Source organism: Rhinopithecus roxellana, chromosome 6, assembly GCF_007565055.1.
Source record: "Rhinopithecus roxellana isolate Shanxi Qingling chromosome 6, ASM756505v1, whole genome shotgun sequence".
NCBI lineage: Eukaryota > Metazoa > Chordata > Mammalia > Primates > Cercopithecidae > Rhinopithecus > Rhinopithecus roxellana.
In genome coordinates, this window is record NC_044554.1 from 14,769,848 (window position 1) to 14,791,211 (window position 21,364).

General features: G+C 38.5%; 1 protein-coding gene across 1 annotated transcript in view; it reads right to left on the minus strand.

Annotated features, from left to right (window-relative positions):
• Window positions 1-21,120, minus strand: part of LHFPL3 (LHFPL tetraspan subfamily member 3) — a 467,110-nt gene extending 445,990 nt beyond the window's left edge. The window contains exon 1 of the mRNA XM_030932953.1: window positions 20,688-21,120. Coding sequence (XP_030788813.1) covers window positions 20,688-21,120 — 433 coding nt within the window. The remainder of the gene's footprint in view (window positions 1-20,687) is intronic.
• Between the last annotated feature and the right edge of the window lie 244 nt (window positions 21,121-21,364).

Below are 21,364 nucleotides of genomic sequence, written 5' to 3' on the forward strand. Positions count from 1 at the left end.
AAAATAGGGAAACCAAAGGCATTTCCAAAAAGTAAGGTTATAGCAAATATGTGATAAGTTGAAAAGTGGGGTAAATGTAAGGGAACTCTAGAATAGTGTGTCAAAAAGTTAGAAATTTTAGATTATAAATGTTACTTTTTAAAAATTATACTTTAAGTTCTTGGATACATGTGCAGAATGTGCAGGTTTGTTACACTGGTATACACGTGCCATGGTGGTTTGCTGCACCCATCAACCCGTCATCTACATTAGGTATTTCTCCTAATGCTATAAATGCTACTTTTTAATAAAATAGCAGTTACCATAGCAGCCAGACATCATAAAGTCATTTCAAAATCAAAGGCAATGAGCATCTTCTTAAAGAAACCTTGTGAACAATGTATCTGAGCAATATCATAAAAGGGCTCCCTTTTATGTCTGGGGTTTATTATACAGAATAATTCATTTGCCAACACTTTTCTCTAGCTTTCAATATCTACTTTACAACTGCACTCAAGATTCTACACATTTTTCTTATTTCTTGGGGTTTATTAAAGAAAACCCTCACAACAGTGGAAAAGGTAAAACAATTATTTTATAAGAAAAAACAATTATTAATATCTCTTAGGACACCACTTTATTATTGCTCTGCAAAGCAGCAAATTGATGCTGCTATATTTTGAAGGAGACTTGAATTAATTTTTTATTATCTCATATTGTCTTTTTGTTAGCTTCTAAGTAAAATGTTCTTTCTCTACCTATATAGGTTTTTTTTTTTTCATTTATAAATGTCATGCATTTTTGTCTTCCCAGAGAATTTTAACTTCAAGCCAGATTTGTGAAGAAGAGAAGGAGGAGAAGAGAGGGAGGAGGATGGAAGGAAAAGGAGGAGGCAAAGGAGAAAAAGAAGAAGACTGGTAGAAGGAGGACGAAGAGAATAAAGAAGTTCTTCAGCTCCCTGATTAGACTTTGCCTGCTCAGTCTTCCTCTTGCAACCATTGTATAAATGTCTAAATGGAGCAGGGATAGTAAGAAGCGCACAAGGTCACTGCTGCTTCTGACATGTGCCAGTCTCATCTGTTTAGCATCTTGAACTATACTGTAGTATCTTTTTGTCTTTTTCTTTTGTCCTCTAGATCTTCCCACCTTGCTCAGTTTTCAGATTTTATAGTTACCTTGAAGGCTGAGAACAAAAAGAATTTCTTTTGGAAACCTATCTTTTTAAAAACAAGGTTTATTCTCCAATATATTAGTGTTTACTTGGCTCTATAATGTTTTTCTTCTTTGTGTTAAGGTCAGACATTACAAACCATAGGACCTACATAACTGATTTTAACACAGTATCTTTTTTTCAGTGCCAAATTTCCCTAGTCAAGGTGAGCCATTTAGAATATGTGTCATTCCATATTTAATACACAAGATGTTAAAGCACAAACAAGTTTGTTTCATAGTTCATCGTTTTTAATCTTGAAATAAAAATTGAATCTGTTTTCTTTTTTTGAGATGGAGTTTCACTCTTGTCGCCCAGGCTGGAGTGCAACGGGCGATCCCGGCTCACTGCAACCTCCGCCTCCTGCGTTCAAGTGATTCTCCTACCTCAGCCTCCAATAGCTGGGATCACAGGCATGTGCCACCATGCCGAGCTAATTTTTATATTTTTAGTAGAGACGGGGTTTCACCGTGTTGGCCAGGATGGTCTCGATCTCTTGATCTCGTGATCTACCCACTTCGGTCTTCCAAAGTTCTGGGATTACAGGCATGAGCCACTGCACCCCACCAAATCTGTTCTCTTAAATAGAGCTTAGATCACATAAAAATGATATGATCTCCCATTGCACTGACTCTGTGGGAAAAATCAGTATATTAACCCTTTCTCTAAAAAGAGCTGAGAAATTGTTTTTATACCAGTTTCTAATAGAAAGCTTTGGATTGTGACATCAGTTTCATGTATTAGAAAACAAGGCAAATTTTTTTTTTTTTTAAGATGGAGTTTCTCTCTTGTCGCCCAGGCTGGAGTGCAATGGGCGATCTCGGCTCACTGCAACCTCCGCCTCCCGGGTTCAAGTGATTCTCCTGCCTCAGCCTCTCGAGTAACTGGGATTACAGGCGCCTGCCACTACACCTGCTAATTTTTGTATTTTTAGTAGAGATGGGGTTTCGCCATGTTGGCCAGGCTGGTCTCGAACTTCCGACCTCATGTGATCCACCTGCCTTTGCCTCCCAAGGGATTACAGGCATGAGCCACTGCGCCCAGCTAGAAAAGAAGGCAAACTCTCAATAACAAGCAACCTAGGCACTAAACTACAATGGAGAGTAAAACAGCCATGGTCCCTGTCCTTAGGAAGCTTCCAGTAAACAGGCTACAAGGAGCCATTACAGCTCCTTGCAACCCTTTGCCTGAGCCTCAATGATATCATTCTATAGCACCCCAATTCCTAATTCCAAAAAGAGGGTTAAAAGGGGACACACCCCTGGAAAGTTTCATACCTTGTTCTGTTCTCCCCTATTACCAAATCCCTAGAAAGGCCTAGTATGGAAAGGATTGACCTTTCTCAATAAATAATGGAGTAGCAAATGGCTTGGCAACACCAAAATGTGCATGATTTTTTTTTCTACATTAAAAAAGAAATAAAACAGTTAAGTCACCTGGAGTTTTTATAGAAGAGCAATCTGCCAGGTCCTTTATACTTCTTGTTCTTTCTGGGACTACCTTTCCAGAGTGATGATAAGACGGTGATGATGGTGATACTAATACCTAATGTTTATCAATGTTTTCTGTGTACCAAGTCTGAGATAGGTACTATTTTCAATCCTCATTTTACAGATGAGGAAACTGAGGCACAGGTAGGCTAAGGAAGTGGTCTAAGGTCATACAATTACCCTGTAAAAGAAGTATCCACCACACAAACCCAGATGTTCTTGCTTTGGAACTTATGCACTTATCTAGTGTGGTATAATGGCCGCCAGAGTTTTCTTCCTGGTAATGCAAAATTATTTCCGGTCTTATGAGGAAAACTAATCCCGAAGAGATCCTCAACGTTAGAAAGTGTGCTAGTCTTCATATCTCCTCTAATACACATAAAAGGAATGCAACAGGGAACGATAAATGAATGAGTGCAAGAAGAACAGAAGGAGTGAGAATCCAATTACAGTATTTCTATTATTTCATTTGGTATTTTTATTTTTATAGGAGAACTAAAAGAAATCAACTACACTACATACGTATGTCACTGGAAGTGGAGACCTTCACTCCTTTGATCCTAATATAGTTTATCTCAGAAAACCATGATGCTAACCCAGTATGAGAGATTCATGAGTTTTAAGTAGTCAGTTCAGAAACTACAATTACTTTGCATGCATCTGTCTCCATTTCTCCCATCCTGTTCCCCATTGAGCAATGACCCAAAGTGGTGACTTGGCACTTTGATGTTTGGAGTTCATGTGGCCACAGAGCTAAGCAAAGGCAATAGACTATTATTCATGGAACTTACATTTTGGACAATACAGCAGAACAGACGCCCCAAAAACCCTGCCAACTAGAACACTTAAAAATATGGAGTAACACTTTGGGAGGCCAAGGTGGGTGGATCACTTGGGGTCAGGAGTTTGAGACCAGCCTGGACAACATGAAAAAACCCTGTCTCTGCTAAAAATACAAAAATTACCCAGGCATGGTAGCACGTGCCTGTAGTCTCAGCTACTCAGGAGGCTGAGACAGAAGAATTGCTTGAACCCGGGAGGTAGCTGTTGCAGTGAGCCGAGATTGCACCACTGCACTCCAGTCTGAGCAACAGAGCGAGATTCTGTCTAAAAAAAAAAAAAAAAAAAAAAGGAATAAAAATTCAAAACTTTAAAAAGCATGTATGAGTGAGCTTATAGTAAAGTAAGACATTATTAGAAGTAAGAAAAAACAGCAAAAATCCAAAGATGTAATGGAGCACTAAAGCTGACATTAACCATGGGGGCATCAACTGACCACTAGTGGTTAAGAGTTTTTTCTCAGCTTTTCCATATCATAGAAAATGATACTAGTACAATAGCAATTGCTAGAAAAAATGGGAAGGTATCTGGGAGCATCATCTATTATGCTAAATGTAACTTTGTAAAGCCATTTATTATATTTACGTCATGTAACATAAGAAAAAAATTGAATATAAAGTACTAAATATTAAAAATATATTGAACATAACTTCAATAAAAAGTATATGTAATTTGTATAAACCATGCCACAGAAATATTTGTAAATATTTTAACAAGTAACTTGAGCTTTTTGTAATGAACATAGAATTTTGTCATTTTATATGATGCTTATAATGGTTGCAGGCAATTCCTGCTCAAAACTTATAATAATAACCTTTTCAAAAATCTCAGCATAGACAACCTATTTTATGGGTTGTTTTCCCATAAAAGTTGTAGTGGCTAAAATATTAACAAACTTGGTAACCAAATTAAAATTTAGAAAAGGAACGAGAGAACAAACCAAAGAAAATAGAAAATGGAAATATTTTAAAAAGCAAAAATGAATGCTATAGGACAGAAGAATGTAATGGAGAAAATCAACAAAGTTAAAGCTGGTTCTTTTAAAAAGACGATAACAAAACGTTGGCAACATTGAGCTAAAGAAAATAGAGAATACACAAGCAACCCTTGTACTATTACGTGAATATATTAGGAGTAGCTTTATGCCAACAAATTTAAAAATTTAGATAAAATAATTGGACAAATTCTTAGGAAAATGTATCTTTACAAACTGACTCAAGATGAAATAAAAAGCTTAGATGAGTCTATAACAATTAAAGAAATGTAATAGTAGTATAAAAATCCTTCCATAAAGAAACACAAGGCTCAGTTTTATGCGATAATTCTATTAAACATTCCAAAAACAGATCATTTGATTCATACACAAAATTTTTTCTCAAAGACAGAAAAAGAGAGAGACTTCTCAACTTTCATAAATCTTATATAACACTCTTATCCAGACTAGGTAAAGACAGTATGACAAAGGAAACAAAAAAAGACCAACTTTACTCATGAAAATACTTTTAAAAATTATAAAGTAGATCTACCATTTGATCCAGCAATCCCATTACTGGGTAGCTATCCAAAGGAAAATAAGTCATTATACCAAAAAGACACTTGCATGCATATGTTTATTGTAGCAAAATTCACAATTGCAAAGCTATGAAACCAGCCTAAATGCCTATCAATTTATGCGTGGCTGAAGAAAATGTGGCATATATACAGCGTGGAATACTATTCAGCCATAAAAAAGAATGAAATAATGTCTTTTGCAGCAACTTGGATGAAGCTGGAGGCCATTATTCTAAGTGAAGTAACTCAGAAATGGAAAACCAAATACTGTATGTTTTCACTTTTAAGTGGGAGCTAAGCTATGGCTACGTAAAGGCAAACAGAGTGATATGATAGTCTTTGGAGATTCAGAAGGGGGAGGGTGGAAGTGGGACTGGGGATTTAAAAACTACACATTGGGCACAATGTAGACAACTCGGGCTACAGGTGCTCTAAAATCTCAGATTTCACCACTATACCATTCATCCAGGTTACCAATAACCACTTGTGCCCCAAAAGCTACTGAAATAAAAAAATTAAAAATAAAAATAATATACAAAATATTAGCAATATAATCTCATGATATATGGCAAATTTGGTTTCACTTTTTAAATGCACAATTACTCCAATATTAGAAAATCCAGAATTATAATTATCTTGGCAATATATATTAATTTGGAAAAGTAATTTGATCATTTCAACAGATGCAGGAAATGCATTCAATAAAATTCAACTTACATTCACAATTTAAAAACTTATCAATGTAGGAATATAAGGGGGCTTCTTTAACCTAATTAGTATTTGCAAAAATAAAAATCTACAGCATATGTCATTCTAAATGGTGAAATATTAAAAGCATTTCATTTAAAAACAGAAACAGACAAAATTAAACAATATGCTACCCAGGAACGTGTACATCAGTGATAAAGCTATAAGAAAATGAAAGGTAATAAACACAAAACTCAAGACTTAAGAAAGTGGCTACTTCTGGGTGAGAGGGGATAGGGGATGTAATCAGGGGAGTGGGTAGCAGGTATACAAATGGTCGCTTTAGTATGGTTTTTGTAAACCACACACACGCACACACACAAATGTAAAATATATTATTCATAACATGAGGCAGATGAAGTGAAACAATGGTTCATTTTGCAAGTGTGAGACAAAACCAAACTGATGGCTAGGCTAAATAACATTTATAACTACAATAGGTATTTAAATCACCTTCTCTTTCATTGTATAAATTCAAGCTTGGCTTTTTTTTTTTTTTTGAGACAGAGTCTCGCTCTGTCGCCCAGGCTGGAGTGCAGTGGTGTGATCTCAGCTCACCTCAACCTCCACCTCACGGGTTCAAGCGATTCTCCTGCCTCAGCCTCCCAAGTAGCTGGGACTACAGGCATGCACCACCATGCCTGGCTAATTTTTGTATTTTTAGTAGAGACTGGGTTTCACGATGTTGGCCAGGCTGGTCTCGAACTCCTAACTTCATGATCTGCCCTCCTCAGCCTCCCAAAGTGCTGGGATTACAGACATGAGTCACCACACCCAGCCTTTGGCTTCTTATAAATCACATTTCTACACTTAACTTGGAAAATACTTTAACATATTTGGGGAAAATTTTCAAACGAACTGCTCATGGCATCATGATACTTGGAGACGAAGAATTATAAGTGAGACTCATTCCATTTCTTGAATAGCTCTATTATAATTAAAACTGTAGTGTATAGGGACCACCTCTCACAATCATTTGGTTGGCTTTCTAGAGACTTTGCAAAAAAAAAAAAAAATCAATTCTTTAATAATATGCAAAAGAAGGGAACAGCCCTTATGAAATGCAAACTCATATTGATTGTAGAATTTTCTCCTTTGTTCTCTGCACACTACATGTGGCCAAAACATTCTAAGCATTCCCACAGTAGTACTAGCATGCTGAATTAAATTGCACTATCAGTACAGTTTCAAATGTTCTACTTGGTTTGTTCACACACAGACACTTTAGTGGGTACTGGGGCCATAGCAGGGCATTGGGGCTAATGAGGGAAAATTCTGGTGAGGATTAAAAAGAATGCTCTCTGAGTATAAGATGGAAAAAAGTATTGATTTAGAGAAGGGAAGTGTGCTTTTTGAAAATTTTCCTCTAAAGAACTTTCTGCACTTCAGTTTCCTAAAGAGATAAAATAGGAACCAGCTTGAGAATTTGTGTCTCCTTTGAGTGGTGTTCAGTGGATAATGCTATTTGTGGGTATAACAGGAACTCATTCCTTTCCTTTTCTTTTGTTTTATTTAAGGAAATGGAGACTGGAATATGTAGGTAGGAACCGGTAAATTAAATTAGGTGCCCAGTTTTTCATTCTTATTTTGTGAAGCATTATTTGCCTATGACTGCGGTCCATGTTCTGAGTTATCTTAAACATTATTTTTTAAATTCTGAAAAGTCCCTAAAGTTTCCCAAGAAATGGGATTTCCAATCCTACTTTTTAAATTTTCAAAACAAGTTCAGGCACCTGCAGAGACATAACTATAATGCACAGCTCATGATCACCAAGACCAAATGGCTGTTTAGAACCTTACAGTTCTGAATTCCTCAATTTCTTTTGAAGTATCCAGGGACCTGCTCAAGTCATTCCCATGCATTCATCTCCAGTCTAAGAAACAACAACCAAAATGTCCTGATGGGGATGACCATACCAATGAGTTCTCCAAAAGACGAGGCCACTGGAAGTCACAGCAGCTTATTCAAAGGTCAGATAAATTATAGAGAGGGATTTCAAAGCATTTTATATTAAGGCAAGGGGCTGCAGAAATATTCAGGAGGAGCTGGCTTTTCCCTTGTAGGTAAAGGAGTTTTCTCTTCTACTCTATGTTTTTTGATAAATCCTTTTTCTTATTCTTTTTCAACCTTCATATTTTATCCTCCACCCTCCGTCCTCTAGAATATCATCCTACAGGCAGTATAAGGGAGAAAATGACTCTGGACCTGACCCTGTAAAAGACAAAGTTCTGAGAAGTACAAGATGACAGGGCTGGAGCTCCCTCTAGAGCCCATCCTGCTGACAATGGAGGGGTCTTCAGCAAAGTGAACTGGGGCTGGTGGATCCTGACCCATTTCCCCATCCTAGCTCATCTTACTGGAGAGCCCTTCCAAAGACTGAGAGGTCTGGAAGAGCAGAACTATTCACCATGGCCTTCAAGACTGCTCAGTGATGCTCACTGGCGTCTCCAAAAACAGTCTGGTCAAACAAGTTTATTTAGTAAGTTCTCTTGTCAAAATCAGCTCCAAATAGTCACCACAAAAGGAATTTGGATGAATATGTAAAGCAGAGAATGTTCCTTTGCTGATTGTTTAATCCAGTAGTTTGGATCATAGTCATAGATGTAGTCACAGCAAACTTGATAGTCTGATTTTATAATAAACTGATGACTTTAAAACTAATGACTTTGAAACATTTATAAGAAGCAATGTTGTGGCTGCTTTTTTACTTTCTTTAGAAAAGCTAAAGAAATACAAGGATTTAACATGTTAATGAAAACAGAACAACATAACCTTCATTTGAGCATAAATCTGAAAATTTTAAATCACTACCTTCTTTGCTTAGGAAAACAGTAAAGATTCACAGATGAGGGATTGAGAAACCTCATTTTCAATGTATTATAGTTACATTTTGAATAGCAGAGGAAAATGCTATTTCTAATTTGTTCCTGATGTTATTAGAGATGGAGAATATTCAATTTTGCTTTCCATAACTATGAAGAGGAAATAATTTGGGTAACAGCTGATAATATTTCTCTATCATTTGGAGGAACTTAGTAAGAATGACTAAATGTTCAGGTCTTAACACAATTTAAAAACTGTCTTGCCATGCATTCCTCAAAACATGGCTTCCTTTTTTTAAGTTTGTTTAGTTGCAGTTATCAAAGAGTTCAAAATGATCTCCAAAATACATTCCTATTATTTTGAGTCATTACTCCAGACAAATAAAATGGAAGAGCTAGTCCTGTTAACACAAAATTAAACTCTTAACTGAATCTGTTGTTTTGTTAGTAATGCATACAACTCATTATAAGGATCACAATAGCATTTTTATAACACCGTGCAGTTTACTAAAAATGCTTGCAACCATTTTCTTAATCTCAAAACACAGTACATCCAGCATACACAAATTGTGCTACTCAATTGCCTTCATTAGGTAGTACATTGTAAGTTCAATTTTTCTGTTTACTAAATTTTGTAAACACTAACCATGCCTCTGGCCCTGATCTCTTTAGTAGTAGTAGTAGTAGTAGTAGTAGTAACAGTAATCATAGCTAACATTTTTTTGAGTGCTTACTGTATTCTAGGTACAATTTTAAGTGTTTCATGTGCATTAATTCAATAATCCTAGGGATAAAGAAAAGAGATTTTATTTAAAGTTTCATTAGACTGAGAACATTTAACTTTAGATGCCTACTTGTCTTTCTGGTTTTTCTTTATTTTCTTTCTGCCTTAATTTCACTCTATCCTTGATGGTTTGCCTAACATTTACTTTCTTGGTAAATACACAGCAACATTTGGTTAGCAGATGTTATTTTTTAAATGTCTATAACTTGCAATCTCCTTTTTTAAAAATCTGGAATAGAATTGTATAAGCCTTAGAAAAATTAAGTCAAGAAAATGAAAAGTCAAAAATAGTTAGATGACTTACCCAAAGTCATCCAGCCAATAAGATGACAGGTCAAGATGCAAATATTGACCACACACTAGCTTCCCTTCCTCACCCTGATCCCCCCAGAAACTGCTCAAGTCTATTATTACCTTCTCTGGAACTGTGTCTGTGCCTTAGCAACTCTGTCCATCTTCACCACCACCATCAATAAGTAAATCTATTAAGAACACCTCCGCATTTAATTTAGGGCAAAACTGGATGACATAGAGCCAATAATGTGGATGCTGCTCTAGTCCTGTAGGAATTCACAGTCTAAGATTAATGGCCATAATCTCAGAGGTGTAACCAAGGGGGCATTAGGGGAAAAGAACCACCGCAGACTCTAGGTTAGAGAAATGAAAAGTATGGTATGAAGGCTAGCTCATCACACGTAAGTATGCTTGAAGAGGAAATTCTGGTAAATACGTAACTATTTCCCCTGTAAAGAGCAGCTCCTTCCTTGCATGGTGATACAGAATGGTGAAAATGCATATTGAAGACTTACACTAAACAAATGGACGTTACACTGGGTGGCAAAATAAAGTGGTAGAATGGAACTGCAGTGGGAATCAGATACGTGTTGATCTCAATTTTTCCAAGGTATTCTTTTGGCAAGACTCTGAATTTCTCTCAGACTTAGTGGAAACATGCTGTAGGCCAGGGAAAGAGTCTGATTTTGGCTCAAACCACTTATTGTCTCTATGACCTTGAACAAGTTCTTTTGAGTAATTTTTTAAGCCTCAATTTCTTCATCTGCAAAATGGGTATAATAATACAAACCTTGTAGGATTGTTATGAGGGTTAAACTAAAGGTTTTTGCAAGTGATAGTTGCTCAATAGTTAGTATTTACTATTATTTCTTTTCTTCTTCTTCTTTTTCTTTTTTTTTTTTAAGATGGAGTTTTGCTCTTGTTGCCCAGGGTGAAGTGCAATGGCAACATCTTGTCTCACTTCAACCTCTACCTCCTGGGTTCAAGCGATTCTCCTACCTCAGCCTCCCAAGTAGCTGGGATTACAGGCACCTGCCATCATGCCTGACTAATTTTTGTCTTTTTAGTAGAGACAGGTTTCACCATGTTGGTCAGGCTGGTCTTGAACGCCTGACCTCAGGTGATCCACCCACCTCGGCCTCCCAAAGTGCTGAGATTACAGGTGTGAGCCACCACGCCCGGCCATTATTATTTCTTAATCAAGAAAATGAGAAGATTATGTTAAATGATTTTTAATGTCAGTCCAACATTCAAAAGCCTATGAGTCAATATCTACTTGACACAAGGTTATATACCTTTGTTAAATGGTTTTTAAGCCATATTGTTTCTCAGAGGTGGGCCATGTCATTTTTTACAGCACAAAAGGTCAATCAAATCACATCTGGATTTTGACTGAAAATAAGTCTAATTTTCAATCAACCCACAATTTAACTGGGGATACATTAGCAATAAAAGTCATAAATGGAGGTGAGAAAATAAAACCAAAGGAAAAAAGTCTCAAATTGCTTAGGTTAAGTATGTTTTATCTAATCTAGCTTCTAATACAAAATTAGCTATGAATAACTTGTATAAATCTTCCACAATTTTCCAAAGAAGAGATGATTATTTTCCTAAATTCACACTACATCATCTTTTCTCTGGAATAGTATTGTTCAAACATTGTGACTACAGCCTACAGTAAGTAATACATTTTACGTTGCAACCTAGTCCACACATGTGTGTAAATATGTAAATGAATTTAGAAAATAAAAGTTTCATAAGACCCTTTTTATATGCCTTGCATTAGTATTTTCTACTCTGTTTTAATCCAAGTTCTAATGTTGATTATCTACAAACTGATATTATGACTATTAAAAGGTCATCAACCATGGTTTTTAAAACATTACAGTAGAACATTCCTTTCTCTATGAAGGTTTTTATAACATATCAAGTGGTCAGTACTATGTTTTGTCCAGTCAACTGGTTAAAATGTAGATATTCAGTTAACTCACATTTGGCATCACACAGATCCACAATATCGCTGGCTATTAATCATTTGAATTTTGGATGAATTCAATTAGTCTAGTTTGTAATTATACATGTTCTTAAAATGTTCTGTAAATGTATTTACCCAAATGTTCACTGTAAGTACCCTTTCCCCATTAAAGGCATTATACTACAGAAATCAATTTAAACTCACAATTTATAACTAGGTTTTCAAAGAGAAACTATAGAAATGCTTTTCATCAAATTTTACAATGGCCTATTCTTTCTTACATTGCCTTATTTTAACCTTTCTCCTTATTTCCACCTGCCACACATCTAGTATTTCTCCCTTTAAATAGCTTGATTTTAGAGTCTATTATAATTCCTTGATTAGGGGTGAAGCCATAATTTTTCTTTCTTAAAAACTGGAATTTGCACACAGCTCTGCACCATATGACATATTCTAGCTCTCTGCTTATCCTGTGCCAATACATTTTTAAGCCATTTATTGTATCAAATTCAATAGGCATTTGATGTTACAAAATTCCACAGGTTTTCTAACCTTGAATTTCACTGTCTCTTTACTATTCATACTTCATTTACTTTTGGTGTCACTATCCCTGCCATTCTTCACAGCTGGATTGTTTGGCTGTTTTTGTTGCTGCTGTTGTTGTTGTTGTTTGTTTGTTTAATACTGAGCCTTCTGTCAATTATAATACACATTTCCCATTTTGATTTTGCAGCACCTCACTCTTGATCTTCACTGAAACCAACTAAGGGCCATGCAGAAAACATTCCCTCCAGACTATTTCCAGAAGGAGTCTACAAACACTTAAATAAATTGGTCTGTGATACATGTGTGCATTCTGTACGAAAGCTAAAGTTGAATCCCCTTCAAAATCCTATCTGCCATTGTTCTCTAACAGGGCAAAGAATGTGGAAAACTCCCTTGATTAGTTAGGTTGTGTATGTCTGCTTCTGAGTTAGGGCCTCTTTTCAGATCTACAACTATTTTTCATTTATCCCATTATTTTACACTGCCCTTCTACTTAAGCCCTTTCATTGATAAGTCATAATCTTAAAATTTCATGCAATTAGAAGATCAACTTCACTCAGACAATCATTTAGGATCTTTCTTCCTGTTGAGCACACATAGCAGCCCCTACTCTGCTGCAGCCCTTGGTTTCATTAGGGTGGGGAAGATATCAGAACTCAAGTATGGCAATTCTGTGCCAGCAACTCTATTTCCAAAAGGTTTGCTTTCTTCTTTCATTCTACCCAATAGTAGTCAGATATGGTTCATGTCTATATTGCTGGAAAAAGTATTTATCTTCCCCTTGCAGACCACTTATTTTTCTGTTTTTTTTTTTTTTTTTTTTTTTTTTTTTTTCTGAAAAAGGTGAGATATGCACTCAAGGTTATAGTTAGGACAATTTAAACTATGAATAGTACCAGGATCTTGTGCAGTGGGAGTATCATAGAACTGTAGCCATAATTTGAGCACTTATGTTTTTAATTATGTTATTAGTTATGTAAACATTTAGGATGCTGAGGGAGATTATTTCTGTTTTTCAAATGCCTCAGTGACTTTTTATAACAGCATTATGTTTAAGTCATCAAATAACTTATCTACTATTTGCTATATGAAGCAGCCTCTTGCTCTCCATCATCATTACTATCTTCTTTTTATTATTAAGAATAAAGGTCGGCCGGGTACGGTAGCTCACGCCTGTAATCCCAGCACTCTGGAAGGCCAAGGCGGGCAGATCACGAAGTCAGGAGATCGAGACCGTCCTAGCTAACATGGTGAAACCCTGTCTCTACAAAAAATATAAAAAAATTAGCTGGGTGTGGTGGTAGGCACCTGTAGTCCCAGCTACTTGGGAGGTTGAGGCAGGAGAATGGTGTGAAACCGGGAGGTGGAGGTTGCAGTGAGCTAAGATTGCGCCACTGTACTCCAGCCTGGGTGACAGAGCGAGACTTTGTCTCAAAAAAAAAAAAAAAAAAAAAGAATAAAGGTCAGCTCCTTGATCTTTCCTCATGTCAAATAAAAGTTCCAGTTGACTCATTACGATAAGGAAAATTCACATTAATTAAAGCTGGTGCTGACTCCTAAAGTTCAAATATATTATGGAAATTACACTTTAAAACTAGCCCAGTTATTATGAGATCAAGCCCTCAAAGTAGAATTCTCCTAGAGCGTTATTTGCTTCGTGCCAATGTGATCCAAAATGCTCTCTACTCCTCTCCCCATAGTTTATCTCCTGATACCACACAAAGAAGTGCACTGAGCCACATACTGGAACTCTAGCACTCTAGCTATATGCTTTTCTGTTCTTTCTTTATTTATTTTTTTCATTTTACTCCCTTTGAAAGATTTCTGAGGTATGTACCTACAGTGCAACATACTAGCCTAGCCGTCTGGATTCTCTTTCCTGGGTGGTAGCAACATGCCAAACAAAAATTACCAAATAGGTGTTTTCATATTAAGCCTCTGATAGCACATTCTGGTTAGACTTTTACTATATTATTTACTTACAGAAGTATAGAAGTAATTTATTATATTTTTACAGTGGAAAAGTTGTTAAATGTGCAGCCTTGCACCAAGAAAAAATTCCTAACAATATATTGTATGGGTTATATGGGACTGGTTATTTTTCACAGATGTTTGTTTAAAATCTCACTTTTATAAAAACTGTTTGTTTTGACATCACATTATTTTATTATATGCGACATCTCTTCAATTGCCACATTTCTTGTCACATTACATATAAGGTAAATGTGTCTAAATTATGCCAGATTACTTTCTTGTAAATTTGTCTTGGCAAATAAAAAATTCTTTTTTTATTTTTGTTGTTAGAAAACAAAAACTGCCCCCTCCAGCAGTACGCATCCTTTCCTCTACATGTGGGAGAAGATTTGAAATGCTCTGGTAGAGGAAAAGCCTCTCTTTAGGGTCACTCCATGGCACTGAACTTAGGATGCATAAGCAGCACTTTGGAGCAAGAACTCACTTTCTCATACTGCTCAGCACCAGCCAAAATGGTAAGGACAGAAGATTGTCCTGAACATTGAGTCTACACCTGAGTACATCCCGGTTTTGTCCCCTCTTCAGAGCACCCCATCAGAGCTCAGCACATTCAGAATCACTCTATCGGAGAGGGCTTGGCCGACTCCATGGGAGTCCAAGAAGAGCATATCTGCACTGATGCCAAGTAAGAAGTGGGAAAGCCTGGAAAATATGTCTTTTCCTGTCTTTATTGCTCCTGAAGGTACATAAGGAAATCCAACCTAGAACAAGTCCCTGCTCTTTATGAAAGAAAACCCAATCTCTTCATTTTTACATAAAGCCTCCATTTTGGATGACGTGGGGATTTTTAATGAGAAAATAAATGGTAAGGGAAAATTGCTGAAGCCTGAGATATGATTATCTCCCAATGCTGTAATAAAGATCATTACCTACACATCAGAAAGCCTCTGTTTGGCAGATAGCTCATCACAAATTAGGGTGTCAAGTCACAACCATTGTCATCAAAGAACAAAGAATAGTTCCTTCAGTGTGGTCACTACTAGTGATGCCACACACCACTGAGAAATGAGTATCATGACTTTCAAAGTACACAGCATTCACTTCTCACCACAACATATGGAAAATTTATTTTATTTTATTATTTTTTTGAGATGGAGTCTCACTCTGCTGCCTAGTCTGGAGTGCAGTGGCATGATCTCAGCTCAATGTAACCTCCGCCTCCCGGGTTCAAGTGATTCGCCTGCCTCAGCCTTCTGAGTAGCTGGGATCACAGGTGTACGCCTCCGTGCCTGGCTAGTTTTTGTATTTTTAGTAGAGACAAGGTTTCACCACGTTGGCCAGGCTAGTCTCGAACTCCTGACCTCAGGTGATCTGCCCGCCTTGGCCTCCCAAAGTGCTGGGATTACAGGTGTGAGCCACTGCACCCAGCCCAACATATGGGACATTTAAAGTCCTTTTTCCTTTCATTCTTCACCTAATTATTCATTCTTTTTAAATTAATTAACTCAACAAAAATTTGTTGAATAGCTACTATGTGCCAGATATACACATACTACTATATGCCAGGATATAGTAATAATAGCAAGACAACAACAGCAACCATACCCAACACTCATATAGAGTCTGCTTACTATAAACCAGACACCAAGTATATACATTAGCTCATTTAGTCTTTGCAACAGTCTCCTGACAGGTACAATTATACCCATATTTGCAGATGAGCAAAGATTAATTCCCCAGGTCACACAGTCCATAAGTGCCACAGCCAGGCTTCAAACTCACATCTTTTAACTCCAGTTTCCATGCTTTTGACCTCTATGCTGTATAAAGAAAAGCAGGCAAGGCCTTATGGAACTTTCAATGTAGTGGAGAAGACAGAAATTAAATAAACATGGAAATGTGCTGTAATTTCAAATGCTAATGAGATCTATAAGAAAACAGGAGGGTGCCACAAGATAGGATGGTATAACATTTCAAAGGCTCTTCTTGCAGGCTAAGAAATACAGTGATTACCTTTGGTGATTCTCATCTCACCTAAACGACAAAGTTATAAAATTTAAGAAAGCAAGCGGGGTAAAAAGAATTTGGCAGAACTAAATCTGGGAGGCTAGGGGTAACAGACTAAACAATTCACCCTTTACCCCTTGCCATGGCCAGGCTTTGCCATAAAGCCTTGCCATCTTGGTGGCCCTTCTTGCTGGTACACTCAGCATGATACAGATGAGGAATCAGGGGAATACAACCCATTCTGTCCCCATCTCTCCTTAATAAGAAAATCCAATCTGGATCAGGTGTCCCATCTCCACAGATGAAAGCGAGTATCTTTCCTCATCTGCTGCCTTTGACCAAGAAATGCATGACGGATGTCTACAAAACCTTAAATTCCACCTGAATACTTCAGCTTATAAAAAAGAAAAAGAAAACAAAAATTTATTTTGCCTAATATGGTGAACACATGGGCTTCTGGAAACAATTCAAGGTATGGCTTATAGTCACTAGAACAAACAAAACGTGGTTTATAAAATGTGGTTATTAGTAGACTCAGAAACCAATGGAAATAATTGACTTAAAGAGAACAAGAACACAAACAGAAAATCAGGTTCCCAGGGGAAGAAAATTCCCTTTACATCCTGATTTTTTAAAAATCTGGACTTTATTACCCTGCTTGACCAATTATAAATCTACTCCTTTCCTTTTAGTGTCAGAGAAATCACACAGAAAGAAGAAAACCCTCATTTTTTTTCCTTCTGAAGAAATTGCCTTTCTACAGATTTAGGAAAGTTTTATATCTCTTATTATCATTATTTATTTTATGTATTATTTTTATGTCTCCAGTTTTTATATAAGACATGGTCTGTACATACAGGATTACATCCAAAGACAGTATGATATATTAACTCCTAATTCTGTGCTTCCTAGTTTCAGCGCTACTGTGTTTGATAAAGACTTAGAGTGAGGAAGGAGAGGGTAAGGTTTAATTAAATGTGCTTCACACACCTAGATGAATGAGCAACATCATTTTCAGGTCCAATAAATAAATTAATTTTTCTGGTTCATCGTTCAGAATCATAAAAATAATAATTTTTTATATTGTAATGTCATAAGAAGTCTCCTGTTTCATCATCTTAATGTATCACTTGAAATAGGATTTTGGCTGGGCGCAGTGGCTCACGCCTGTAATCCCAGCACTTTGGGAGGCCATGGCAGGTGGATTGCTTGAGGTCAGGAGTTCGAGACCAGCCTGGCCAACATGGTGAAACCTTGTCTCTACTAAAAATACACAAAATTAGCCTTGTGTGGTGGCATATGCCTGTAGCCTAGCTACTTAAATAGGAGAATAGCTGAAATAGGAGAATCGCTTGAACTTAGGAGGCAGAGGTTGCAGTGAGCCGAGATAGCACCACCGCACTCCAGCCTGGGTGACAGAGCGAGACTCCATCTCAAAAAAAAGAAAGAAAAAGAAATAGGATTTTATATTCTACCTGACTACATACAGGATGTTAGTATATTAAAAATGCATAGACAACTAAATATACAAGTGAATAATTTGATTTCCAATGAGGGATAAACAGTCTTGAATAAGCAAATAGTACATTAAGGTCTCATCTTTCATATTTAGCAAATTACACTTGAGATTAGCCTACGTACAGCAAACAATAGGCAGGAGAAGCCTACTAAACATTAAAAAGCAATAGTCTAAAGGCTAAACTTTTTTTTTTTTTTGAGATGGGGTCTCACTCTGTTTCCCAGGCTAGCGTGCAGTGGTGCAATCTCGGCTCACTGCAGCCTCCACCTCCTGAGCTCAAGAGATTCTCCTGCCTCAGCCTCCCAAATAGCTGGGATTACAGGTGCCCACCACCATGCCTGGCTAATTTATGTATTTTTAGTAGAGATGGAGTTTCACCATGTTGGCCAGGCTGGTTTTGAACTCCTGACCTCAAATGATCCACCCACCTCAGCCTCCCAAAGTGCTGAAATCACAGGCATGAGCCACTGAGCCAGGCCTAGACTAAACTTTCAAAGTAACTTACAATAGATGTTAATTTTTTTGTTAGTATCATGAGACTTAATTTTTTTTAGAAAAACCCTGAAAACCATGTTAAATGTAACATTCTTTAGAAGTATCTTCTATATGTTATTCCTTAAAAATCTGTGAATGAGTGACAGATTCTTATTTGACCTGTCATCAGAATCCATGCTTCTTTTATTGATATACTTCACTAATGAACAAAATCATGTCCTATAGTTTACCTAGAAATAAAATACCAAATAATTGCAAATAAAGGTTTTAAAAAGTATGTCACTTAAGGATCTGGACCTCTCCAAAATGAAGTAAATGTCCTTACATCTTTAGTACAAAAACTATCCCACATTTTACATGACATGGAAAACAGGATAAACATTGATGTCAAATGCCTGAGAACATTATATTTCACTACTCCAGGACAGACAATCTTTGTGTGCTCTGTTCCAGAAAGAGAAAAGGAAAAAAAATAAAATAAACCTTGTAATGGTTGCAGTTTGTATTAACTTCAAAGCTGGTATTTCTTTCTCAAAGATCATTTTCTTTCTGTCCTTTAAAAAAGCGGGGGGTTGGAGTATGAAACCTCATAACAATCAAACATTGAAGAGTATGTTGTTGAGAAAACACCTGCAAAGTATTTTCAGACCTTTGAAAAACGATGTAATTTGAATCACCTGTCTAAATAGGTCATTTAACTTAGAAAAATTAAAATTAGCTGTGCAGGGTCAATTCTTTTTCTACAGCATCTGCATCTGGTGTGTCCTCTTCAAAGTCAAACCAGAGCTAAGTGTCAAGAACAAACATAATACGTGAAACTATTCCAAATCGTACAGTTATTCTGCTTGAAATGGCCATAAAAGTTAACATTATATATAAAAACATAAAGTGAGGGGGTGCTACAAAAAGTTGGGGATGGGGGTGCAGAAGGAGACGCAGAACTCACATTTCAGGGCGATAATGGTATGTGTAAAGCAGGGAGTCTCCACTGGTGCTCATTTCTTGCTTTTCACATACACACTTTTACAATAAATGGTAAATCAAAATCAGGCGAGACAAAACACAAAATAAGTACTTCCACACAAGTGTAGTCTCCGACAAGCTTCATCTTTCGTTATCGAACTAGCAGTATAGGATTATGAACCTTAACGCTATTGTCCAGCACCTTTTAAGTATTTACTCATCCTACAATACTCTGGTAAACTCAGGGATTGAATCCCTGCTCCCCAGAAAGTCTTCCCAGGAATACAATAAACGACAAAATCTTGAAATATCTTAAAAATGAGAACAATAAAATAAAATGCAAATGAGAAGTTTAGCTGCCTAAGATATTCAGTGTTCTTCTACAACCAGACCATCCATAAAATCAAAAGGATGTCAACAATGTTGGAACAGAAAGGTGTCAGGACCATTGGACCCTTTACTTTAGAAGGGAGGGCACCCAAGGTGGCTGGCAGAGAGGCAATCGGCATCAGGGGAAGTACAGTAAGGAGTCAGTTTTGTTTCAGGACTCTTCAAAGTCACCAGGAAATGTACCCCATTCTTTCTGGGTTTAAAGTAACTTTGATGCACAGAAGAAAAGTACTTTCATAGCCTCCAGCTGGCAACAATATCATCCACAGGCAAAGAGTGATCGGAGATACTAATGAAACAGATTCTCCTCTCTGCCCACTTCCCCAAAGCCACTTTCCTAAAAATGAGATTTTGAGGAATCTTGATTTACTAAAGACTTCTCTGTTTAAAGATGAAATGGAAGGACCTTTGCATGGACAAGGAGGCAAACTGAAGACTTGACATTGAGGAACTGCTAAAGAATGTTCTAAGCTACATTTTTCTTACAAGGGGGAAACCCAAAACAGAATTAAGATCTCTTCACCTCCAGATGGAGGAGAAAACATATATAACTGCCCGGGACGGAGAGAAGCAGTATCACTCCAGCCACCGCCCCTCGCCCCCATTCCCAGGATCAATGACAGAAATAGTCCCAGCAGCAAGGGGCAGGGCAGGCTGGCTGCTCCTTCCACTACGACCTCTCCAAATTCGCTTTTCACTTCGCCCTGTTAGTCCCTCCTTAGTCCCTCCTTAGTCCCTCAGCACGGACCCCCAGCCTCATCTCTCTAAGCGGCCACTTCTCCGCCCCCCCAACCTTAGTTCTGAGCGGACTCGGCCCCACAACCGCCCTGTCTCCGGCGCGTCTCTCTGGGTGGCGTCCCCCACACTTGGGAGGCTCACAAAAGCCCCGGGACAAGGCGCCAGCGCCGGGGCTGGGGAACCCCGGGGGTTCCGGCCTCGCTGGGCTCCCGCCCCCCCCCCCCCAAACACCTCGACGCCTGAGCGGATTAGGCGGCTGGGCTAGCAACGGCGCGCACAGCCCGCGTCCCTCCCACTCTGGCCCCTCCCCGGATCGGGCGCCCAGGGGTCCTCCGCCTCCGCGGAGGTGAGCGCGCACTCACCGGAGGTGAGCTGCAGCCAGGCACATATCTTGTACACAGTGGCCGTGTTGCAGAAGAAGAAGAGGGTAAAGCAAACGATGCAGGCAATGATGAGCATCATGGAGAGGCCGATAAAGAAGGAGGCGGCTTTGAAGGCGCCCGAGGGCAGCGTGGAGAAGTCCGTGAAGCTGCCCCTGCAGGTCAGCTCCCGGGAGAAGCCGTTGCCGATGCAGTAGTGGAAGAGCCCGAAATAGCCGGCTTGCGGGGTGTCCACGCCGTCGCCTATCCAGTAGGGCTGGATGAAGCACACCACGTTGACGATGGCAAAGCAGATGGTGAAGATGGCCCACAGCACGCCGATGGCCCGCGAGTTCCGCACATAGTTGGTGTGGTACAGCTTGGCAGCCTCCTGAGCCGGTAGCATCGCGGCGGCAGCGGCGGCGGCTCCGGGCATTCTCCCCCTCCTCCTCCTCCTGGTCCTCCGCCTCCCCCCGCGCAGGAGACACACTCACGGAGCCTCGCGCGCTGCAACTCCCCTGCCTCCGCCTCAGCCCAGCAGCACCAGTTTCAGAGTCTGCATTCTCGCTCCCGGAAGGAGGGCGGGGGAGCGCGGAGCACCCCTCCGGCTCGCCTGGCACAGCCTCCCGGCTCCCCTCCCTTCCTCCCTCCTGGCCCGGGCTCCGGCCCTCCTCACCACT